Raw genomic sequence first — 26,534 nt, 5'->3', positions numbered from 1 at the left:
TTGTTTTCTTCTTCATCTCTCATGATTCCTCCACACAGGAACGGGTGGACACTTGCAGGAGAGACGTCCTTCCTCCTCCTGAGTTGTGTCCATGTGCAGGGTTGCATGCAGCCGACTGGAGGCTTGGCTCAGTCTGCAGATCTGAGGAACGGGCCGCCAGGACTCACTCTCTCTTCTCTTTCCTCTGCAACATCAAACCTCCATTTCTTTGGTTTTCTCCTCCTCATCCCTCCCCTCCTGCTCCCCCTTTCTCCTTTCCACTTTGTTCTTTTTCGTTTGCGGTTGCATCAGCGCACTCTAACATGCACGTCCTTGATTGGTTGGCTGGTTGGAGTCTTGAAAGCACCTCAGTTTGCATGTGCCACAATAACACGCAGAGCATTTTGACAATCATTTCATTTTTGTCAAGCTAAATGTTTTAGTTTTGTTTCAGTTCAGCAGTTCCTGCAAACCTTTTCTCTCCATTTTTGGCCCCGCCCCCCTCCTCCCATTGTAGCGTGGGTGAGAGGGAGCATGGGTGATGCTGGGGACTCAGGCACACGGTCTCGTGGGGGGGGTCATTTCATAGTTGACGCTGCTGTGTGTTGTTTCACGGTGTGACCCACTGTGCTTCGCCAGGCGGAGAAGGTGCTGCTCTTCAGCCAGGACACCAATCTGACGGCTCTGCTGCTGGAGGCCAAAGACCTGGAGGCTCGTGTCATCATCCTGTCTGCCAGGTTTGTGTGATTATGAGTTCAGTCTTTCACTTTGATGTTCATGTTGCCAAAGTGTTCCAGAAAGGGCCGAGAGGGTGCAGGTTTTCTTTGCAGCCACTGACTCCAGCAGGTGATTTCACTGATGAACATCACTTTGAGCAGATGGGATGAGTTCATCAGTGAAATCACCTGCTGGAGTCAGTGACTGCCACGAAAACCTGCACCCTCTCGGCCCTTTCTGGAACACTTTGGACACCATTGACCTAGTCTACACAGCACTTCACTTTTGTTATGTAACAGCCTTATTCCAAAATGAAACAAATGCGTTTTTCCTCAAACATCCACCCACAATACCCCATAATGACAATGTAAAAAAGTTTGAGGTTTATGGAAACTTAGAAATTACACGTCCATAAATATTCACAGCCTTTGCCATGAAGCTCAGAATTGAGCTCATGTGCCTCCTGTTTCTCCTGATCCTCCTTGAGATGTTTCTACAGCTTAATTGCAGTCCACAGTTGATTGGACATGATTTGGAAAGTCACATCTGTCTACATATAAGGTCCCATAGTTGACAGTCAGAGCACAAACCAAGCATGAAGTCAAAGGAATTGTCTGTAGACCTCTGAGACAGGATTGTCTGGAGGCACAAATCTGGGGAAGGGTACAGAAACATTTCTGCTGCTTTGAACGTCCCAGTGAGCACAGTGGCCTCCATCATTTGTAAATGGAAGAAGTTCAGATCCACCAGGATGCTTCCTAGAGCTGGCCGCCCGTCTAAACTGAGCGATAGGGGAGAAGGACCTTAGTCAGGGAGGTGACCAAGAACGTGATGGTCACTCTGTCAGAGCTCCAGCATTCCTCTGTGGAGAGAGGAGAACCTTCCAGAAGGGCAACCATCTCTGCAGCAATCCACCAATCAGGCCTGTATGTTGAAGTGTCCAGACAGAAGCCACTCCTTAGTAAAAGGCACATGGCAGCCCACCTGGAGTTTGACAAAAGGCACCTGAAGGACTCTCAGACCGGGAGAAACAAAATTCTCTGGTCTGATGAGACAAAGATTGAACTCTTTGGTGTCATGTTTGGAGGAAACCAGGCACCATCCCTACAGTGAAGCATGGTGGTGGCAGCATCATGCTGTGGGGATGTTTTTCAGCAGCAGGAACTGGGAGACTCGTCAGGATTGAGGGAAAGATGAATGCAGCAAAGCACAGAGACATCCTGGATGAAAACCTGCTCCAGAGCGCTCTTGACCTCAGACTGGGGCGACCGTTCATCTTTCAGCAGGACAATGACCCTAAACACACAGCCAAGATATCAAAGGAGTGGCTTCAGGAAAACTCTGTGAATGTCCTTGAGTGGCCCAGCCAGAGCCTAGACCTGAATCTGACTGAACATCTCTGGAGTGATCTGAAAATGTCTGTGCGGCGACGCTCCCCATCCAACCTGATGGAGCTTGAGAGGTGCTGCAAAGAGGAATGGACCAAACTGTCCAAAGATACGTGCACCAAGCTTGTGGCATCATATTCAAGAAGACTTGAGGCTGGAATTGCTGCCAAAGCATTGATCAAAGAGTGTGAATACTTATGTACCTGTGCTTCCTTAGTTTTTTGTTTGTTACCTCCGCCAAGGAGGTTATGTTTTCGGTCGCATTTGTTTGTCTGTCTGTCTGTTTTTCAGCAGGATAACTCAAAAAGTTTTGAACAGATTTTGATAGAATTTTGTGGAGTGGTTGGAAATGACAAGAAGAACAAGTGATTAAATTTTAGTGGTGATCCGGATCACGATCCTGATCCAGGAATTTTTTAAAGGATACTTCACCATTGTGGGATGGGGGAATTTTGACATTCTAGTTTCTAACTCCACAAAAACAAGGCAGAAAGGCTTGAAAAAAAATTAGGGTGTAACATAGTCAAATATTCTATCAAACAACAAGGTTTGGTGATGATCGGATCCGGATTCCGGATCTGGTGATCCAGAATATGCAAAAATATAGGGAAAATAGAAAATGTGTCAGTGTGAGGTGACAAATGAAGCTAGAGATGCACAATTAACACCAAACTGTAGCTGAATCTGTACTGATTCAGTAAGGTGTTATCAGATTTGATGTAGTGTTGGGGAGAGTGTAGTGACACGGACCCACAACAGGGGGCGCAAATGAACGGTCAATAGATGAGCCAAAAGGTAACACTTTAATGTTGTGAATGTGCACAACGAATATACAGACAATCTCAGAATCTGATTATAGTCAATTCACAAAGGTGACGTGTGGGCAGGCTCGAGGATAGAAGACGTCTGTCCTGAGAAGAGCCGGAACCACACGATTTCCACCGCCACAGAACCCGGTGAATACTGGAGCCGCCAAGTCCTGAATTCCCAGGTGATCACCGTCCCCGACTGTCGGATCTGGTACTGCTGGCGAGGAGCACAAACAGTGAGATGTGGGTGTGTGCACACCCAGCAACAAAAACAGTCAGAAGGTGGAAAGTCACCTCCACCTCTAATCACACACATGTGCAGCTCCTGTTAAAGCACTTATCTGGAAGGAGTGAGAGGCGAAGACTTCGGCACTCTCATAAACCACCAATCAGCTGACAAGGCTCCACAGGAAAACGGCTGCAAACAGATCACACGTAAGTCACAGTTCTGACACAGCAGAGAATATTACCTTCACAGGTAGATGATATCTCGGCAATCAGATGGAGACGACGTCCGGTCTTTATGGAGTGAGATGATGTAGAGCAGATGGGTGACAGCTGTCACTCATTATCGCTTGACAGCTGTCCCGGTTGTGTCCGTGGCGGCAGCGCCCTCTCGTGCCTGAAGCCCGCACTTCAGGCAGGGCGCCCTCTGGTGGTGGGCCAGCAGTACCTCCTCTTCTGGCGGCCCACACAACATGTAGCTTCAAATGTTATAGAGCTAGATCCAGAAGAAAACCGCCATTACTGAAAAATCGTTTTTATACAATAACTTTTGAACTAATAAAGACATAAAAGTGATTCCAAGTTCTAGTGGTATGTTTTCATGGTCAAGGATGTCAAATATAAAGAAAGAAAAGTGTATGTATCATAGTTTTGGTTGTAACACTGAATTGTTGAATAGATCACTGTGCCAAGGAGGGAATCTCTGTTGGGAAAGTGTAGGAGCACGGACCCACAACAGGGGGCGCAAATGAACGGACAATGGATAAAGCTAAATACAACACTTTACTGTTGTGAAAATGCACAACAACAACAGATTACAATAGTGAATGAAGTCAAATACAAGATGTCATGTGGGCAGGCTCGAAGATAGGAGACATCAGTCCGAAGTCGAACCGGAACCACATGATTTCCTCCGCCACCGAACCCCGGGAATACTGGAGCCGCCAAGTCCCGAACTCCCAGGTGGCCACTGCCTCCGCGTGTCGGATCTGGTACTGCTGGCGAGGAGCAAACACAGTTAGAAGTGGGTGCGTGTGCACCCAGCAACACGTATGGTGGGAAACCACCTCCACCTCTCATCGAAAAAAGGAACAGAATGAATATTGTCCAACTCACACAAGTAACAGATATTCCTGTCAACAAACACAGTCAGCTGAGAATATTACCTCCTTAGTAGAGCGATATCTCGGCAATGAGGTGGAGATGCCGTCTTGCTGATATACCTCAGTAGATCTGGTGATTGATGACAGCTGTCGTCGGTGAAAAGTGACAGCTGTCACCCCGGCTGCTCCTGTGAGGTGGCAGCGCCCTCTGGTGCCTGGAGCCCGCACTCCAGGCAGGGCGCCCTCTGGTGGTGGTGGGCCAGCAGTACCTCCTCTTCAGCGGCCCACACAACAATCTCTCTAGGTTCAGTGACCCTATGTCTTTGTTTAGAGAAGTGTTTCATAAATGTTAAAAAATTCATATATTTGCAGTTTAGTTGAATAATAAATTAAATTTTGTCTCTTATTTGTTTTTGTCTATAAGCACATGCAATATCAGTATCAGTGTTCAGATGACAGTAGCTTCTGGGAAAGGTGCAAGTTGCAATAAACTGTGATGCCAAGCGCTAAGGATACATGCTATCCAGTCACAGCAGATGAAACTTTTTTTACTACTGAGCAAACATCATTGTTAGACTTTTTTAGGTTCAATGATTCCACGGCGTGTAGATGTTATGGCGTCTGTGACCCCATGGCCTTGGCAGAGGTTTGCACTCCCTGAGTGCTTCTAGTTTTTTTAATACATTTGAAAAAAATCTAAAAAAAAAACACATTTTTTTCATGTTGTCATTATGGGGTGTTGTGAGTAGAATTTTGAGGGAAAAAAGTGAATTTCCTCCATTTTGGAATAAGGTTGTAACATAACAAATGGTGGAAAAAGTGAAGCACTGTGAATACTTTCTGGAAGCTCTGTATACGTGTCTGACAGGTGTGCTTGAAGCTGCATGTAGCTCAAAATTAGCTTGGATGTTGGTTTACTTCATTTCCAAAGCTCATGTCTGCATGAGTGGTTGCCATCCAGGACGCAGTGCACCCATGCTCCCAGACTGCACTTGGTCTGGTGGCCACCTTGGCCACTGTAACAGCAGCCAGTAGGTGCTGTGCGGTGAGAGACGTCTCTCCAGTGTGGCGACAGAAGCCAGAAGCGTTGCCTTTTAGTCTCTGTGTTCGAACGTCCACCTCTCGTACCCAAGGTCGTGTGTTTGATTCCAGTGAGAGTCAAACACGCTGCAGGTTACACTTCATCGGAAACATCTGATGAAGTTTCCCACTTTTTGTTGTTTTGCAGTGAGGATGAAGCGGCGGCTGTGTATAAAGCTGCCCGGCAGCTCAACATGACGGGCGCCGGTTACGTCTGGATGGTTGGCGAGAGGGAAATGACGGGCAAAGCTCTGAACGAAGCCCCAGATGGTACGTGGCCAACCACAGCACCGCTTCTGTTCTCTCTGTGGCGCTGCTTCCATCCTCCTATTAAAAAAAAAAAAAAATATTTTAAGTCTAATTGTGGACATTTCACTCAGTGCAGTCACAGGAAAGGTTTTCTGTGAGACAGACGCTGATAAAGACATCAAGTTTGACACCAGAGTCCCAATCAAAAGACACAAGCAGCAACACAAAGTCATCAAAGGCTTTATGTTGATTTTTATTTTTGTCTTCTCGAGTTTCAGACTTCAAGACTGAATTTGATGAAAGTGTTTTTAAACCCCAAAATGTCCAGAGACAGATTTTTTTTATCAGTGTAAATTAACAATTAATATTCAAATTATAATTAAGACTCATGTTTTTCCTCCCGACTTTACTGAAAAACAGTGCGAGTTTATCAAAAATCAGTTTGAAATATTTAAAAAATATGTAAATTTTTTTTTTTTTTTTTTTGAATGTATCTCATCACAAGAACATTTTCACAAAATTTAAATGATAAAGGTTTTCATGGAAATGAGCAGAAATTCAGCAAATAAATACCCCGGACATGATGTACGGAACATAAACCGTGTCATATATGAGAGTAATAGGTCACACATTGGGAACCTGAAGAAGATCGGGTCGGGAACACGTTCTGTTACTGTGTAATGAGGAAATTAATCAATTCTACCAAATGAAACTTTCAATCAATCAATCAATTTTATTTATATAGCGCCAAATCACAACAAACAGTTGCCCCAAGGCGCTTTATATTGTAAGGCAAGGCCATACAATAATTATGTAAAACCCCAACGGTCAAAACGACCCCCTGTGAGCAAGCACTTGGCTACAGTGGGAAGGAAAAACTCCCTTTTAACAGGAAGAAACCTCCAGCAGAACCAGGCTCAGGGAGGGGCAGTCTTCTGCTGGGACTGGTTGGGGCTGAGGGAGAGAACCAGGAAAAAGACATGCTGTGGAGGGGAGCAGAGATCGATCACTAATGATTAAATGCAGAGTGGTGCATACAGAGCAAAAAGAGAAAGAAACAGTGCATCATGGGAACCCCCCAGCAGTCTACGTCTATAGCAGCATAACTAAGGGATGGTTCAGGGTCACCTGATCCAGCCCTAACTATAAGCTTTAGCAAAAAGGAAAGTTTTAAGCCTAATCTTAAAAGTAGAGAGGGTGTCTGTCTCCCTGATCTGAATTGGGAGCTGGTTCCACAGGAGAGGAGCCTGAAAGCTGAAGGCTCTGCCTCCCATTCTACTCTTACAAACCCTAGGAACTACAAGTAAGCCTGCAGTCTGAGAGCGAAGCGCTCTATTGGGGTGATATGGTACTATGAGGTCCCTAAGATAAGATGGGACCTGATTATTCAAAACCTTATAAGTAAGAAGAAGAATTTTAAATTCTATTCTAGAATTAACAGGAAGCCAATGAAGAGAGGCCAATATGGGTGAGATATGCTCTCTCCTTCTAGTCCCCGTTAGTACTCTAGCTGCAGCATTTTGAATTAACTGAAGGCTTTTTAGGGAACTTTTAGGACAACCTGATAATAATGAATTACAATAGTCCAGCCTAGAGGAAATAAATGCATGAATTAGTTTTTCAGCATCACTCTGAGACAAGACCTTTCTGATTTTAGAGATATTGCGTAAATGCAAAAAAGCAGTCCTACATATTTGTTGAATATGCGCTTTGAATGACATATCCTGATCAAAAATTACTCCAAGATTTCTCACAGTATTACTAGAGGTCAGGGTAATGCCATCCAGAGTAAGGATCTGGTTAGACACCATGTTTCTAAGATTTGTGGGGCCAAGTACAATAACTTCAGTTTTATCTGAGTTTAAAAGCAGGAAATTAGAGGTCATCCATGTCTTTATGTCTGTAAGACAATCCTGCAGTTTAGCTAATTGGTGTGTGTCCTCTGGCTTCATGGATAGATAAAGCTGGGTATCATCTGCGTAACAATGAAAATTTAAGCAATACCGTCTAATAATACTGCCTAAGGGAAGCATGTATAAAGTGAATAAAATTGGTCCTAGCACAGAACCTTGTGGAACTCCATAATTAACTTTAGTCTGTGAAGAAGATTCCCCATTTACATGAACAAATTGTAATCTATTAGACAAATATGATTCAAACCACCGCAGCGCAGTGCCTTTAATACCTATGGCATGCTCTAATCTCTGTAATAAAATTTTATGGTCAACAGTATCAAAAGCAGCACTGAGGTCTAACAGAACAAGCACAGAGATGAGTCCACTGTCTGAGGCCATAAGAAGATCATTTGTAACCTTTACTAATGCTGTTTCTGTACTATGATGAATTCTAAAACCTGACTGAAACTCTTCAAATAGACCATTCCTCTGCAGATGATCAGTTAGCTGTTTTACAGCTACCCTTTCAAGAATTTTTGAGAGAAAAGGAAGGTTGGAGATTGGCCTATAATTAGCTAAGATTGTTATGTGTCGACGCGGATTGAGGAGCGAACCTGCGTCAGACAGAACCCAGCGCTAAAAATAACCAGAAAGCGGTTCCAACAACAAAAACAATTTATTTTTCACCTGTGCCTAATTAAAATGTACAAAACTAAAACCAACGTCCTTCTGGTGGAGTGACTGTTGGCACGCTCTCCAGCGCCCGCAAGGAGAGAAGTCCGGCGCTCCTGGACCCACTACCACCAGACAAACACCCCCCAGGTGGACACGACAAACTGACTCTCTGTGAAGCAAAGAAGATGTGAGGTAAGTCAGCAGTTACAACAATGTCTTTCAAAAGACACACGCTATCAGCAACACATTCAGGTCTGTATTTTTTAACTTTATGCAAATGAGCAGCTTCTCACAACAAGTGGAGGATCACTTATCCTGCACGCCACAGCAGTGAGATGCAAACTGCACAATTCTCATCACAATTCAAGTATACTGTGTAACAAAACACCAAGTTACTATCAACAATTAGTCAAATACTTAATTACCTTTAATGTGTGCTGACAGCTTGTGTCCTCACCCTTCCTTGCTTCACGGCTCGATGTGTCAAACCCAGGTGCGGTCCTCAGCGTCTCACAAACGAACATCACAAGGTAGAGTTCCCGGCAGTTCTGCTTGAATCACACATGCCTTAAAAGCAGAACGCCATCCAATTATCTGCTTCAGCTGAAAGTCTTTAAGGTTGCATGTGAGCACCAGTCACAGGTGCTTCACATGATGTTGATGAGGGTGAGGATTCTTCAGCCAACACCTTCTCCACAGACAAATCAGTTTCCATGCCACCTGAAGAGCAAAGAAAAGAAAAGAACACCAAAACATCCAGCCACACCCCCCAACACACAACAGTACCCCCCCATCAACGGGAAGCCTCCCGGCGACCGAACAGACCAGACCCGAGAACAGCACCTCCCTCCAGGGTCCACGTCAGGAAGTAGACAGCAGGACAGGCACCGCAGCTGGAAGGCCGGCTGGAATCAACAAAGCCCCAAAACATACCCCAATACACTCCAACACACAGAAAAAAAACATAAAACCCACCCAAAACCTCCCCAGGGGACCGTCCCATCAAACCCCGGGAAGAAAAGAAAAACTCCCAAACGCCAAAACCCAACACAGCCCCACAAACACAATACAAACAGAAATGCATAAAAGAAAAATAACAAACAACCCCCCCAGAATGACCTGCAGAGTCCAACCCCCCCCCAGAAGGCCTTCATCGCCAGTTCCAGGAGGAACAGCCAGAACCATGATCCCACACAGGTCCCCAGGTATACATGGAGCAAAACGGCGCCCCCCAGGGGACCGTACCATCAACCCCAGGAGGTACCCTCCCCACAACCCCGGAACCCCAGACCCGGTCACACTTGGCCAGTTGGCCCCAAGCCAATTCCCCCCCAGAGGACCGTCCCATCAACCCTGGAGGTGGAACCCGGAAGGAAACAGAACAAAATCAAACATCAACCCCCGGAGGACTACCAAAAACAACCCCGGGGGGATATAAAATGACTGTAAACCCTGTTACCCTCCCCGGCACCTCGAAAGACCCCAGGTCCCTCCCAGAGCCTTCGGCGGCTCAATTTTGGCGAATGGCTCAAAATATCAAGCCGGAGAAGGGAACAGAAAAAAAACTAACCCAGCTCCAACCCCAAGGTGCAGCAGAGAACCGGAAATACGTCCGGTGCCCCAACTCGACCATACCCCAGCCTCTCGGGAGGGGTGGAACTACCGAAATGGCGAACGGCAACAGATCGGCCCACCCCTCCGACTGAGGTAAGTCTCCGCTGCACCACACCCCGGCAACACCAATGACGAACGGTACAAAGGCTCACCGAGGCTGGAGTGGAACCGGGCCCTAACCAAACCAAAAAAAACGCCTCTAACACCCCCCCCTAGGTGCAGAGGTCTTCTGAGAATGCTCAGCGTGACCAACCTGCACCACCCCACCACCCACAAGACAAACGGTCTTGGGGCAAGTGAGGTTGGGGTTAGGGATGTAGAGAAATAAAAAACAACAAAATAAAACGACCCAACAACCCAAACAGAAAATACCTAAAAACACATAAAAAATTAATAAAGACGTGAGCTCAGGCGGACTTCCAACCACCTAACAGTCACTCCACCAGATACGCCTCTGACTCCCCATACAATTATAACCCCTATTTAAGGAAAAAAACCCATGCTAGATTTTTTTATTTTTTTATTTTTTTTTTTTTATGTGTGTTATGTTGCCTGTCACGGAACACTTGGAGACACGTCACCATTATTTCTCTTGACGTTTACATGTCGGGGCAATACAGTAATCTCTGCTCGTCCGAGCTGCATGGGCTCGTCAACAGGAGGAGCCAGAGGTCCCGTCGGAGGAGCCTCAGTGGGGCAAAGAAGAGGCGGCCCAGATCTGTGTCGGGGAAAGCCCCGAGACGAAAAAACCCGCTCTGATGGGCGTCCTCTCTTGCGTCCACGCTCCTTCATCCGATCATCTAGACGAATCACCAACGATATTAGCTCATCTAATTCGTTTGGCTCGTCACGGACTACCAGCTCGGCTTTCAATGACTCACCCAACCCATCTACAAATACGCCTCGTAAAACTGCGGCATTCCAACCTGTGGGTGACGGAGTTATCGGCACCGGTATCGATAGTGCCGCAGCTGGAGCAGCAGGAAGCAGAACGGCTTGCGCTGCAAGCTCCGTAACACGGGCGTCTGTTTGTTTAATTTGGTTCGCGAGATGCTGTAATTGCTCCCGTATGTTCTCCAAGTGTTCTTGAACGTTTTCGACAAATGGAACCGCTTCTGCCGCTGGGTCCATTATGGAATGGCCGGGAACTACTGTTATGTGTCGACGCGGATTGAGGAGCGAACCTGCGTCAGACAGAACCCAGCGCTAAAAATAACCAGAAAGTGGTTCCAACAACAAAAACAATTTATTTTTCACCTGTGCCTAATTAAAATGTACAAAACTAAAACCAACGTCTTTCTGGAGGAGTGACTGCTGGCACGCTCTCCAGCACCCGCAAGGAGAGAAGTCCGGCGCTCCTGGACCCACTACCACCAGACAAACACCCCCCAGGTGGACACGACAAACTGACTCTCTGTGAAGCAAAGAAGATGTGAGGTAAGTCAGCAGTTACAACAATGTCTTTCAAAAGACACACGCTATCAGCAACACATTCAGGTCTGTATTTTTTAACTTTATGCAAATGAGCAGCTTCTCACAACAAGTGGAGGATCACTTATCCTGCACGCCACAGCAGTGAGATGCAAACTGCACAATTCTCATCACAATTCAAGTATACTGTGTAACAAAACACCAAGTTACTATCAACAATTAGTCAAATACTTAATTACCTTTAATGTGTGCTGACAGCATGTGTCCTCACCCTTCCTTGCTTCACGGGCTCGATGTGTCAAACCCAGGTGCGGTCCTCAGCGTCTCACAAACGAACATCACAAGGTCGAGTTCCCGGCAGTTCTGCTTGAATCACACATGCCTTAAAAGCAGAACGCCATCCAATTATCTGCTTCAGCTGAAAGTCTTTAAGGTTGCATGTGAGCACCAGTCACAGGTGCTTCACATGATGTTGATGAGGGTGAGGATTCTTCAGCCAGCACCTTCTCCACAGACAAATCAGTTTCCATGCCACCTGAAGAGCAAAGAAAAGAAAAGAACACCAAAACATCCAGCCACACCCCCCAACACACAACAAAGATAGCTGGGTCAAGTGATGGCTTTTTAAGTAATGGTTTAATTACTGCCACCTTAAAAGCCTGTGGTACATAGCCAACTAACAAAGATAGATTGATCATATTTAAGATCGAAGCATTAAATAATGGTAGGGCTTCCTTGAGCAGCCTGGTCGGAATGGGGTCTAATAAACATGTTGATGGTTTGGATGAAGTAACTAATGAAAATAACTCAGACAGAACAATCGGAGAGAAAGAGTCTAACCAAATACCAGCATCACTGAAAGCAGCCAAAGATAACGATACGTCTTTGGGATGGTTATGAGTAATTTTTTCTCTAATAGTTAAAATTTTGTTAGCAAAGAAAGTCATGAAGTCATTACTAGTTAAAGTTAATGGAATACTCAGCTCAATAGAGCTCTGACTCTTTGTCAGCCTGGCTACAGTGCTGAAAAGAAACCTGGGGTTGTTCTTATTTTCTTCAATTAGTGATGAGTAGAAAGATGTCCTAGCTTTACGGAGGGCTTTTTTATAGAGCAACAGACTCTTTTTCCAGGCTAAGTGAAGATCTTCTAAATTAGTGAGACGCCATTTCCTCTCCAACTTACGGGTTATCTGCTTTAAGCTACGAGTTTGAGTTATACCACAGAGTCAGGCACTTCTGATTTAAAGCTCTCTTTTTTAGAGGAGCTACAGCATCCAAAGTTGTCTTCAATGAGGAAAAGAAGGAATCATATCCTTAAACCTAGTTACAGCGCTTTCTGAAAGACTTCTAGTGTAATGAAACTTATTCCCCACTGCTGGGTAGTCCATCAGAGTAAATGTAAATGTTATTAAGAAATGATCAGACAGAAGGGAGTTTTCAGGGAATACTGTTAAGTCTTCTATTTCCATACCATAAGTCAGAACAAGATCTAAGATATGATTAAAGTGGTGGGTGGACTCATTTACTTTTTGAGCAAAGCCAATAGAGTCTAATAATAGATTAAATGCAGTGTTGAGGCTGTCATTCTCAGCATCTGTGTGGATGTTAAAATCGCCCACTATAATTATCTTATCTGAGCTAAGCATTTAAACTAACATATTCATCCTGCTGTAACCAGGTTTCTGTTAGGCAGAATAAATCAATATGTTGATCAATTATTATATAATTTACCAACAGGGACTTAGAAGAGAGAGACCTAATGTTTAATAGACCACATTTAACTGTTTTAGTCTGTGGTGCAGTTGAAGGTGCTATATTATTTTTTCTTTTTGAATTTTTATGCTTAAATAGATTTTTGCTGGTTATTGGTGGTCTGGGAGCAGGCACCGTCTCTACGGGGATGGGGTAATGAGGGGATGGCAGGGGGAGAGAAGCTGCAGAGAGGTGTGTAAGACTACAACTCTGCTTCCTGGTCCCAACCCTGGATAGTCACGGTTTGGAGGATTTAAGAAAATTGGCCAGATTTCTAGAAATGAGAGCTGCTCCCTCTAAAGTGGGATGGATGCCGTCTCTCCTAACAAGACCAGGTTTTCCCCAGAAGCTTTGCCAATTATCTATGAAGCCCACCTCATTTTTTGGACACCACTCAGACAGCCAGCAATTCAAGGAGAACATGCGGCTAAACATGTCACTCCCGGTCTGATTGGGGAGGGGCCCAGAGAAAACTACAGAGTCCGACATTGTTTTTGCAAAGTTACACACCGATTTAATGTTAATTTTAGTGACCTCTGATTGGCGTAACCGGGTTTACTTTAGAGGTAAAAAGTAAAATACACAAATAAATGTGTCCAAGTCAAACAAAGACAAAAACCACAGGTTGTTTTTAATGCATTACTTTGAAAATAAAAGTCATCAGAGTATATACACACACACGCGCGCACACACACACACACACACACACACACACACACATATATATATATATATATATATATATATATATAATTTCAATTCAGTTTCAATTTATTTTCATTTATATAGCGCCAAATCACAACAGAGTTGCCTCAAGGCACTTCACACAGGTAAGGTCTAACCTTACTAACCCCCAGAGCAACAGTGGTAAGAAAAAACTCCCTCTGAGGAAGAAACCTCAAGCAGACCAGACTCAAAGGGGTGACCCTCTGCTTGGGCCATGATACATAAATTACAGAAATAATTCACAGAACAATTCACAGACAAATATACAAGAATTGTATATTTGTTGAATTGTATATTATACACACATACATATATACATTATTTATTATTTCTCTCAATTAGTGTTTACAAATCTGTCTAAATCTGTGTTAGTGAGCACTTCTCCCTTGCTGAGATAATCCATATCAAGATGCTGATTAGACAGCATGATAATTGCACAGGTGTGCCTTAGGCTGGCCACAATAAAAGGCCACTTTATATTTTATATTTGTGTGTGTGTGTGTGTGTGTGTGTGTGTGTGTGTGTGTGTGTGTGTGTGTGTGTGTGTGTGTGTGTGTGTGTGTGTGTGTGTGTGTGTGTGTGTGAAAGGAGGCTTGTTTTGGTTGAGGGAGGGGTATTTTCATTGACCTTTGACCAAACTAGCACAAAATCTAATGACCTTGATGTATCTACCAAAATAAAATTCCCACCAAGGTTGATCTATTGAGGCTTCTTGATTGTTGACATATTAAAAAACCAACCAACAAAAAAGGTGGGGATAGAAACAGCGCCACCTTCTAACTCTCTCTCTGTCTCTCCCTCTCTCTCTCTCTCTCATTCTGTCTCTCTATCCTTCTCTGTCTCTCATTCAGTCTCTCTATCCTTCTCTCTTTCTCATTCTGTCTCTCTATCCTCTCTCTCTCTCATTCAGTCTCTCCTCTCTCTCATTCTGTCTGTCTATCCTTCTCTCTCTCTCTCGTTCTGTTTCTTCTTTCTCTCGTTCTGTCTCCTCTCTCTCTCATTCAGTCTCTCTATCCTCTCTCTCTCATTCTGTCTCTCTATCCTTCTCTCTCTCTCTCGTTCTGTCTCTCCTCTCTCTCTCGTTCTGTCTCTCCTCTCTCTCTTGTTCTGTCTCTCTATCCTTTCTCTCTCTCATTCTGTCTCTCTATCCTTCTCTCTCTCTCTCGTTCTGTCTCTCCTCTCTCTCTCTCGTTCTGTCTCTCCTCTCTCTCATTCTGTCTCTATCCTTCTCTCTCTCTCGTTCTGTCTCTCCTCTCTCTCTCTCGTTCTATCTCTCTATCCTTCTCTCTCTCTCATTCTGTCTCTTCTCTCTCTCGTTCTGTCTCTCTCCTCTCTCTCATTCTGTCTCTCCATCCTTCTCTCTCTCTCGTTCTGTTTCTTCTCTTTCTCTCATTCTGTCTCTTCTCTCTCTCTTGTTCTGTCTCTATCCTTCTCCCTCTCTCTCATTCTGTCTGTCCTCTCTCTCTCGTTCTGTCTCTTCTCTCTCATTCTGTCTCTCTATCCTTCTCTCTCTCTCTCATTCTGTCTCTCTGTCCTCTCTCTCGTTCTGTCTCTCCTCTCTCTCATTCTGTCTCTCTGTCCTTCTCTCTCTCTCATTCTGTCTCTCCTCTCTCTCCTCGTTCTGTCTCTCTATCCTTCTCTCTCTCTCTCTCTCATTCTGTCTCTTCTCTCTCTCTCATTCTGTCTCTCTGTCCTTCTTCCTCTCGTCATGTCTCTCTATCCTTCTCTCTCTCTCTCGTTCTGTCTCTCCTCTCTCTCTCATTCTGTCTCTCTGTACTTCTCTCTCTCGTTCTGTCTCTCTCTCATTCTGTCTCTCTATCCTTCTCTCTCTCTCTCGTTCTGTCTCTCCTCTCTCTCTCGTTCTGTCTCTCCTCTCTCTCTCGTTCTGTCTCTATCCTTCTCTCTCTCGTTCTGTCTCTCCTCTCTCTCTCTCGTTCTATCTCTCTATCCTTCTCTCTCTCGTTCTGTCTCTCCTCTCTCTCTCTCGTTCTATCTCTCTATCCTTCTCTCTCTCGTTCTGTCTCTCCTCTCTCTCTCGTTCTGTCTCTCCTCTTTCTCTCTCATTCTGTCTCTCTATCCTTCTCTCTCTCTCAGTCTGTCTCTTGTCTCTCTCTCCTCTCTCTCTTGTTCTGTCTCTCCTCTCTCTCTCATTCTGTCTCTCTCTCTCTCATTCTGTCTCTCCTCTCTCTCTCGTTCCGTCTCTCTCTCTCTCTCTCTCGTTCTGTCTCTCTCTTTCCTCTCTTTCTCATTCTGTCTCTCTATCCTTCTCTCTCTCTTGTTCTGTCCCTCCTCTCTCTCATTCTGTCTCTCTATCCTTCTCTCTCTCATTCTGTTCTGTCCTTCTCTCTCTCTCTCGTTCTGTCTCTCCTCTCTCTCTCGTTCTATCTCTCTATCCTTCTCTCTCTCTCGTTCTGTCTCCTCCTCTTTCTCGTTCTGTCTCTCTATCCTTCTCTCTCTCATTCTGTCTCTCTGTCCTTTCTCTCTATCCTTCTCTCTCTCTCTCTCGTTCTGTCTCTCTATCCTTCTCTCTCTCTCTCTCGTTCTTTTCTCTCTCTCTCTTTCTCTCGTTCTGTCTCTCTATCCTTCTCTCTCTCTCTCTCGTTCTTTCTCTCCTCACTCTCTCGTTCTATCTCTCTATCCTTCTCTCTCTCTCTCATTCTGTCTGTCCTCTCTCTCTCTCGTTCTGTCTCTCTATCCTCCTCTCTCTCTCGTTCTGTCCCTCCTCTCTCTCGTTCTGTCTCTCTATCCTCTCTCTCTCTCTCTCTCTCTCCTTCTCTCTTGTTTTCTGTCTCTCTGGTCATGACCTTGGTGTGATGACGGCGTTCTGCCGTGTGGCCGGCTGAAGCTTTGGCCCCGCCTCCCGGGTCTCTAAAGCTCGCTAGCCGCCGCTCTTCTCGCTGGTTGTAACTGTTTGTGGCTTTAAACGTGTCTAACATCTTTGTGTTTGTTTCATTATAGTGTGTCTCGTCCACCCGTTCTCTCACTACACCAGCCAATAACATGCTTTTATTCAGGGGGAGGGGGAGTGGCCGAGGGCGGGCGTGCGGCAGTAAGTTGGGGTGGGTTTGGGATCATTTAGTGTTGCCACGGTAACTGTGAAGGTATTTCAGACTGGTAAGGTGCCGCCGCTGCTTTCTGGTTCCTGCTTGACACTTTGTCCTGGTGGTCAGTAGAAGATCTGCATCCTTGTGCTCTGCAGGGGCAGGGGGCGGGCTGACCCGGGATTCCTCAGTCAGTCAGAGAACCGTGTGGCACCTACATCTTAGGTCAAGGGTCATGCATTAACATCCACCATATTGGTATTAACCATATTTGATGGTCTGAGGTTCTCGTTGGATCTCGCGGTCACGTTGTTTCTCGTGATCCGTTCCCCGGTGCAGGACCCCAGACAGACCAGGTCCACATGTCTGGAACCGCTTCAGATCCTGATCTGATGAGATCAGAGTGCACGTCCTGTTAGTGTGATGGTGTGTGCTGTCGGTGCGTAAAATGTGAACAGTGGAGGGAAAACACGAGCTGAGTGGGACAACGCCAGCTTTGAAAACTTTAATCACAATCACTTATCGATAAATGAACAAAAATATCGTTTTAATACTGTTGTTTTGTTTTATTATTTATTATATATATTTTTTAAATGGGTCATTTTAAACTTAAAAATCAAAGATTTTTTTAATAGCCTCTCGCAGCCCATGTGCAGTACTTTAACAGCCCACCAGGGGGCCAGAGCCTACACCATAGAGCTGTATCTGAGTACTAGAGTCCGCAGTTGCAGTGCTGCCTACGTAACGTGAATGTTCCCTCATGGAGTGCGACGTGTCATTTTCACATTCAGGAAAAATATTGAGGAGGTGTCCGGATGTGGAATGATTTAATGTGCATTTTCAGTGCGGATACGTGAGTGAACACACACAGAAAAAAGCTCGCAAAATCTGTGTTAAAATACTGTTCTGACCTGGATATAGAGCCAGTAAAATTAAATTGCATTAAATTATCTAAGAAAGGTATTAAACCTACGCTGACACCTACACATTCCGAAATCTTAGTGTTGGAAGTTACACAGATCTGATCTGTTCCAGTTTCAATCCGTTCCTTATTGGATGATCATTCATGAGTCACATTTTATTCCAGGCAGAATCCAGGTACAGAAGCTGAAGTTGAACATGTCATAATCCAAACACGTTCCTTACTTATGGAAGCAGATGTTGTCTCCCTTCTTCCTCTGGGTGTGGCACTGCCAACATCCACAGCTTTTGGGCATCTTCCAGCTGTTTCTTGACAAGATTCTTTGATCGTCACTGTGCGCTGGCCACTGAGTTGCCCGGTATTAAAGTGGTGACTACGCCCCCTTGCCGACACATGTCTCGGCATCCTGCTCAGCGTGATGTTTTTGTGACCCATGAAAACACACTGTCATTGCAGGTCTGGGAACTACTTTTTGCACAGGAATTCATCGGCCGCGGGCGCGTACTAACACAGAATACCCAGAGACTGGTTGGTTGTTCAGCCAAAACAAGAGCATCCACTTTTAGCTTGCCATAAGCTAAGCTAGTGGCGCTCATGAGAGCATGACGTCTCGGTGCGAGTGTGGACTCGAGTCCTCGTACATGGCTCTGCGGCCTCCACTTGGAGTAAATGGTAAATGGACTGCATTTATATAACACTTTTCCATCTGCATCAGATACTCAAAGTGCTTTACAATAATGCCTCACATTCACCCTGATGTCAGGCTGCTGCCATACAAAGTACTCACTGCACACCGGGAGCAACTAGGGGATTAAAGACCTTGCCCAAGGGCTCTTAGTGATTTTCCAGTCAGGCGGGGATTTGAACTGAGTATCACTGACTGAAAAGTCAAAACTGATCAGCTGTAAAATTGCTTTTTGAGAAACGATCTCTGTTCCTGATCTCAGGTGCAGCTTTGGACATGAATCCTGCTTTGGTTCTCTGACTGATGAGTAATCTGGTTCCGCCAAACTGCTGCTGTAACTTTTTGTTTCAGAATCCTGATCAGCTCCCGATGCCTCAGTTTCTGTCACCAACCTTCAGATTAAAAATATATATATAATTTTCTTCAGTGTGCGGACAGACTGCACTCTGAAAAACTAAAAATCCTCAATTCTTTTGACTCTGTTGGAGAAGTTTAAAGGTTCTTTATAGGAAATCATTTTTAGACTAAAACTGTCACATTTAGTGACGTTCGTCCCGTAGTTTCTCCCTAAAAACATGACCATTTTCAGTGAAAATTGTGATGCAGGATTTTTTTTTTTAGTAGTCGTCTCTGTGTAGGCTCTCAGTTGTCCAGGTGGTTTCCATAGTAGAGAAGCTTGAATCTTCAACTGGACTGGGTTGCGTGACACGAGGATGTTTTGCTTCAAATCGCAGAAGCTTCCTCAGCCCAAAATTCTTGCTCTGGTCGTCTGATTTCTGTCTTGACTCTTGTCACAATTTGAAGTGAAACATCCTCGCATCAAGCAAACCCAGTCCAGTCGAAGATTCAAGCTACTCTACTTCAGTAGTCGTCGTTACTACACAGAAAAATACTCTGTGTTAAATTAACACTTAAGTGTTAATTTAACAGTGTTGATTTGAAATAAACACTGAAAATGATAACACTATAAAAGTGTTAATTTAACACTGAAAAGCGTAGACCAGGGGTGCCCAAGTTCGGTCCTCGAGATCTACCTTCCTGACACGCTTAGTTGTCTCCCTGCTTTGACACACCTGAATCCAATTAAAGACTCGTTAGTAGGCTTTAATTGGATTCAGGTGTGTCAGAACAGGGAGACAACTAAGAGTGTCAGGAAGGTAGATCTCGAGGACCGAACCTGGGCACCCCTGGCGTAGACACATATAGACTTAATTTCGCACTGGTGATTTTGCTATGTAGTAGTAGTAGTACTTCACTAGTATTAGCAGTTGTAGTTACTAGCAGTAGTTTAGTAGAAGCTTCCATGTGGAACATTCCCATAATTCCTGTAATCGTTTGTGTAAACTGAGGTCAAAGTTTGAGGTTGTTTTGTCTCAAGTCATTTGGCAGCAGCAGTGTTTTGAGCATCAGCTGTTGCTTCATGAGCAGCGTGGTGGTGTCTCTTAAACATGAGTTTTTGGTGCCGCGCATCTTCGTAAGACGTTTCTCAAGAATCACTTCAGTGCAATTCTACAACTCTGTGGAACTCTGCTGTAAGGATGGAACTCCTCTTTTCCACAAGAGACTCCTCGGTCCAAAATCGAGCGTAGGTGTTCAGGTAGGTTGAGGTCTGGTGACCGTGAAGGCCGTGGCATACGATGGACAACGTTCTGTGACCCTTCATGAACTCATGGATGAGGACAGTTGTCTTTCTCAGGTTTTCCCTTTACTTTGTCACCTATCTATAGCTACTGTGCTTGCGCCTCCTGCTGTCTGTTTTACGTAGTGCCCACACTGAATACGACAATCTCTGGACAACGCTGTTCCCACAGAACGAGGATCAGCAATCACAGACTGTAAACCAGATGCTGTAAAATAACATGTTTAAAGCTCTCGTGACTCTACACGATGACACACACTTTAAAATTTTATAAAATCAGGTTTTTCCTTTCATAAAGCATCGGTTTGGGGTTAAAATGCTCTGATTTGACCCTTTACACTTTACAAATGATCTTGGGTTTTTTCTACCCATATCTGGAAAGAAAAAATGGAAATAATTTCACGGGCCAGTTTTCCAAAAGGATTTCCTTAAAAGAAAATATTCAGCAATATGCTGACATTATGGATTTTGATGTTATTTTTCTTTACCAGACATTTGTCACCTCATGTGGAAAAAAATATCTGCATTTGTACTTTAACTTTATCTAACCAGAAACCACCCACTAGCACTGTTAGCGTTCCTTTTTTTAAAAGTATTTCATTGCTGCTGATCAGGTTCATTTTTATCTGTCAACTTTTTAAAATGTTGTGCTTCTGTCAAGTTCTTGTGTGCACTGACACTGTGTCCTTCTCCTTAGCGAGCTAATGTATACAGTTTATTTGTTATAATCAGTATTTTTACAGACTCAAGTTTTAATGCTGTTTTGGTGATGTAGAAATATGAGGATTAAAAAGAAAGTGAAGCCACTGAGAGATTTTAAAATCTGACAGATTATCAGCTTTTAGTTTCAATCAGCGACATCATCTCGATCATGTTTCATTAGAGGAAATTAACCCGATTGATACAGTTAAAATAGCTGATTAATCTGTATGGGTAAATCAGGTTTAACCCCTGGTTCTAGTAAGAAATGTTTATTTCTGTACCCAGTGATGAGATTTGATGTGATTTCACAGAACATTTTTGTTAGTCTTGACATACTAATGTTATATTATCAGACTGCTAAATATCCTATAAATTATTTCCCACCACTGGATGAAACACAAAAGCACTGGTGTCTTGGGTCAAAAGCTGTCCTCCTTTTGTGCCCCCTTTTCCCACGTGCCTTTGTTTGTTCTTGGTCAGAGGTGTTTTAGTCTTTAAACCTGGTTTATTGGGGGGATCAGATCTGGAAAGTCACTGCTGTGCACTATCTTGCAGCCACAGTGCAATGTGGGTGGGCACTACTGTCTTTTTGTAATAGGGAGGGCCTTAGGATGGAGACAAGACAACCTATATCATGTCCGAGTCAAGACCAAGGTATATGAGTCATTGAAGGAGGCAAGACCGAGGTGAGACTGAGGTAAGACCGAGGCAAGACTGAGGCAAGATCAAGGTGAGACTGAGGCAAGACCGAGGGGAGACAGAGGCAAGAACAAGATGAGACAGAGTTGAGACTGAGGTGAGGCAGAGGTGAGATCGAGGTGAGACAGAGGCAAGACCAAGGTGAGACAGGTGAGACCGAGGCAAAACAAAGGTGAGACAGAGGCAAAATGAGGTGTGACAGAGGCAAGGCAAAGGTGAGACAGAGGTAAATGGACTGCATTTATATAACGCTTTTCCATCTGCATCAAATGCTCAAAGTGTTTTACACATCAATGCCTCACATTCACCTTGATGTCAGGCCGCTGCCATGCAAGGCGCCCACTACACACCGGGAGCAACTAGGGGATTAAGGACCTTGCCCAAAGACCCTTAGTGATTAACTGGTCTCACGGTCTAAAGAGGACTTGCGTACAAGTAATTTTTAATTGTATACATTTATTCTAATCAAGACTATTATTGTAGTCCACCACTGAGTTGAGAACTATAGCTTTGAATTCTGAGATGACACTGAGTAAGTGAAAAGGTGGTTTTATGTCCAGTATTGGTCTCATAACCGGACCTGAGTACGATTAGACAAGGAGGGGCAACAATGTTTCACAGAGTGGGACTCGTGTAGTCAACATGCACGAGTCACTGGACTGACTCTGTAAACAAGGAACAGAAAGCCGAGATTACGACACACGCAGAGGGAGTGTTGCTGTGGTACGTGATAATATGACAGCGCGAGTGTGGTGTTGTCTCGAGGATGTTGACTAGTTATGCGTAAAGACAAATGTTGATACTTCTCCACAGTGTGACTGGTGTCTGGTGAAGGAAAAGACAAACCACGATTCATAATGTCCCCATGTGGCTGTCTCAGTCCCACAGAGACAAAAAGTTGTCATTTTTCCGTTTCAACTCCCAGCATGCAGTTTGGTATTACACTGACCTGAAGCCTGAAGCCCGAAGCCCGTGTGTGTGTGTGTGTGTGTGTGTGTGTGTGTGTGTGTATCTCAGACCACCTTTAAATACTTTTTAAAGTTAATTTTACAGCATGCACTTGATATTTTAATTATAATTCCTGTGTGAATGAGGACATTGTTCAGTCTGCAGCCTATTTAACACTCCAATGTGTGTGCGTGCGTGTGTGTGTGTGTGTGTGTGTGCGTGCGTGTGTGTGTGTGCATGCGTGTGTGTGTGTCGCAGGTCTGTTGGGCCTCCAGCTGATAAACGGTAAAAACGAGTCGGCCCACATCTCTGACGCGGTCGCCGTGGTGGCGCAGTCATTGCAGGAGCTGTTTGAGAAGGAGAACATCACGGAGCCACCGCGAGGCTGCGTGGGGAACACCAACATCTGGAGGACCGGGCCCCTCTTCAAACGGTTGGTACCACCTGCACTCTCAGCGTGTCCACCTTCATTAGTTACTGATGTTGCACACATCAAATGGCTTTTCTTTTTTTTAACTTCAAGCTTATTGTTTTTTTGTTGATTTTTTTTTTTTCACATTTACAATGAAATTAATAATTTTAGAACCTCACAGAGCTTCAATTTTAGAGCTCTGTGTGGATCATAAGTACTAATCCAGACCACACAGTTCCAGAAACCCCACGACAGAGTGTGTTTGAGAGGACAGGAGGTTGAAGGTTTTCATCTCATTCTCCTTTTTCCTTCTAAAAAAAACAATGAAAGTTTTTTTTTCTGAAAAACAAGGAAGCAGATGTAATGTCAGCAACAGTTTTCCCAGCACACATCCCTGTGGAGCTCCATAACTAGTAACTTTAGTGTATTAGAGAACTCATTGTGAACATGTATGGATTCAGATCTGCAGTCGTCTATAATAAATGAATGAATAACTTTGTTTCTATAGTAAAGTCAAATCAGATAGTTGAAAGTGCTTTACCATAAAAACATCAAGAAACCCAGAGATTCTCAAAATTACATCAACAAACAAACAAACATGAAAACAATCAAGAAGTCAAGAACTGAGGGAAAAAACAAAATTGAGCATAACTGCACTATGTTCAAATAGATTAATTAGGAAATTTGCAAATTGAAAACGTCACACAGGTGAGTTTAACAACTTCCAGTGAATTTGTCCAGTGTTACCAAGAAGACTTTTCCACAAAATACACGCTCAGTAGGTAAAGACTTTGTAGCCTGTTGACCTGTGGTCTCAGGGCGGCACGTAAGGCCGAACAAGTTATACAAGATAAGAGGTCACAGAACCATTTATACTTTTATATGTTTGCACCAAAACCTTGAAACGTACTGTCACCTAAACAATGAACCAGTGAAAGGAGACGAACCGGAGTAACATGACTGAATATCCTAGTTCTGGTGAAAACCCAAACAGCCACATTCTGGATCATTGAAGACTACAATAATAACATGTTACATTCATGAAAGACATGAATCTGTTGGAGTTCTGTCTGCAGCCGGATTTTTTCAGTGGTCTCTGTGTCATTTTGTGTGTTGGTCTCCTGTCCTGTCTCCCCAGGGTCACCTCTGTTCCTCCTTCCTGTTGTGTGTGTGTGTGTGTGTGTGTGTGTGTGTGTGTGTGTGTGTGTGTGTGTGTGTGTGTGTGTGTGTGTGTGTGTGTGTGTGTGTGTGTGTGTGTGTGTGTGTGTGTGAGAAAGAAGTGCAGGACACCTGTACTCCTGTTTGCATGTGCACGTGGGTTTGTCCCTGTGCTTATCTCTTCCTGGCTTCCAGGTCTGCCTGTCTGTTCCACCATGTTGGGGGCCCCAGTCCCCGTGGTCAGTTATATGTTGCGCTGCACTGTTGCTAAGCATCCTGATAGATGTTAGACTTTCATTTGTTGGCTCCTGGTTCACGCTCATTGTCTCACAGCCAGCACAGCTTTTTGACAGCTGTCATGTGAGGGCCCCGCCCCTCACGCACATCGTGTTTCCCCTTGATTTATTACACCTGTCAGCACTTAGTTCAGTATTGAGGTCACACCTGGGTTTGTGCTCCTTGCATGTCTCCTCAGTCAGCTGTCATCCCAGTTCCAGTTGTGAGTATTTAGTTCTAGTCCTGCTTGTCTTTTGTTATTTGTTTGTAGTCCTCTGCAACACTTCCTCACTTGTTTTTGTAAAGACTATTAAATGGACTCAATGCCTCACATTCACCCCGATGTCAGGCTGCTGCCATACAAGGCGCTCACTACACACCAGGAGCACCTAGGGGATTAAAGACCTTGCCCTTAGTGATTTTCTGGTCAGGCTGGGATTTGAACCGAGGATCGTCTGATCTCAAGCACAACACTTTAACCACTAGACCAGTGATTTTCAACCTTTTTTGAGTCGCGGCACCCTTTTTATATTTACAAAATCCTGCGGCACACCACCAACTAAAATAATAATATAATTCTATTACCTCTGGTTTTGCGCAGAACCCAATTATCGCAATAGAAAATCGATACAGAAAACATCGCATTTCGAAAATCCTCAAGCATTTTGCGCTCTGATCTCAAGTAGGGCTGTCACGATTAGGAATTTCTGGAGACGATTAATTGTCAGACAAATAATTGTGATTGACGAATATATTGTCTATTTATTTATTTATTTTTTCCATCTTTATATTCTACTATTGTAGTATAATTACACAACTCTGGAAGAACGTTTGGTTTCTGTGAGTGGAGAAACTGGGAATAGTGCAACATTTTTATTTTTATCTTCATTTTACATACAGTCCCAACTTTTTCTGATTTGTGGTTGTTTCTGTTGCATTTCTGAAATTGTTTCTCCTCATCAGTCACGTTTTGTGCTTAAACACTGCATTAAGCTCAAAGACTGAACAAATAAATACCTTTGGAAAATAACAGCTGTTAAAGTTCAGAGTTCTCACCTGCTTTTTGTGATCTCTGCGTCTGAACATTGTTGTTTTTTTTTTTGTATCTCAGTTCATTCATATATTCTCATTTTTTAAATATGTTTTTAAAGATATTTGACCATTTATTTCATCTCATGGTCTCATAAATTCAGCATACAGGACGGTAACGACAGAATCACACCTTTAGAGAAAGTTCAGAGAGAAGTAAAGGCAGCTTCATGTTTCCGTTTTGTTAACGTTCACTTGGGTTACAATCCTCTCTCTGCTCCACGCTCGCTGCGCACTGAACGTGTTGCGCCTGCATTCAGGAATCTCCCTCAGCCAGCCCCTCCCTCACAGTCTGCAGCCTGTTAACTCCGCGCGCGCGCACACACACAGGCACTGACACACACACCAACAGCTCCGCATTTTAGACGGCTTTTGAAGGAGACGACACTGTTTTAATCGGCCGTCAGCCTCCTTGTTATTGTCCCGCCTTAAGACGAGAGCGAGGCTGCAGCACGCGAGGCTGAGTCGTTTTATGCTTTATGGATAAAATAAATAATTCATGGTAATTGCGAATATGAAAAATACCCACGGCACCCCTGACGATCGATCACGGCACCCTAGGGTGCCGCGGCACCCCGGTTGAGAATCACTGCACTAGACCATCACCTCTTACTGCTCAGGCCATGTTTCCCTTGAGTTAGCCTCCCTTCTCACTCATATAGCCTCTCTACTCCAACTTTTATTTAAACTTCAGTCATCCTCCGTCACATCGGAGTTGCACCTGGGTTTGTGCTCCTAGCATGTCCATTGTATGTCACATGTTGCATGTCTCCTTTGACATCTGTCATCCCAGTTCCAGTTGCGAGTATTTAATCCTTGATGTTGCACTCCTGCTTGTCTTTTGTTATTTGTTTGTACTCCTGACCCAGAGTTGAGTAAAAACTGCATTTTTGGTGGAGCCCTTCCTCACTTGTTTTTGTCCCAGACCTCCTCATCCAGAGCTGGGTAAAGACTGCATTTTTGTATTTTTCTCCGGGCACTCTGGTTTGCTCCCACAAGCCAAAAAATAAAAATGCTTATTTAAGGTCTGTCCCTGACCAAGGCAGCGTCTCTACATCTGTAGTCGGTCACCAGGCGCTGGACTGTGGCTGCACACTGCCCCTAGTGGTTGGATTGTGTCTAACTTTAATTAGGATGGTATGCACGGGTGGTGGCCAAGTGGTTAATGTGCTTGGTTTCAGTGCAGAAGGTTCTGGGTTCAAATCCCACCCCTGCCACATTTCTCCATGTAATGTGGAGTTGTGTCAGGAAGGGCATTAAAACCTGTGCCAATTCAACATGTAGATCCACCTTGGATTTGCTGTGGTGACCCCGAGTGCA

General features: G+C 44.3%; 1 protein-coding gene across 2 annotated transcripts in view; it reads left to right on the top strand.

The window, feature by feature from the left end:
• Positions 1-26,534, top strand: part of LOC117511350 (glutamate receptor ionotropic, NMDA 1-like) — a 170,047-nt gene that overhangs the window by 73,644 nt on the left and 69,869 nt on the right. For both annotated transcript variants that reach the window (XM_034171389.1, XM_034171388.1), the window contains 3 exons: positions 619-716; positions 5,450-5,571; positions 22,538-22,712. In XM_034171389.1, the coding sequence (XP_034027280.1) occupies positions 619-716; positions 5,450-5,571; positions 22,538-22,712 (395 nt within the window). The remainder of the gene's footprint in view (positions 1-618; positions 717-5,449; positions 5,572-22,537; positions 22,713-26,534) is intronic.

Source organism: Thalassophryne amazonica, chromosome 5 (assembly GCF_902500255.1).
Source record: "Thalassophryne amazonica chromosome 5, fThaAma1.1, whole genome shotgun sequence".
Taxonomy (NCBI): domain Eukaryota; kingdom Metazoa; phylum Chordata; class Actinopteri; order Batrachoidiformes; family Batrachoididae; genus Thalassophryne; species Thalassophryne amazonica.
The sequence above is the reverse complement of the archived record's forward strand: the minus strand, read 5'-3'. Positions and strand labels throughout refer to the sequence as shown.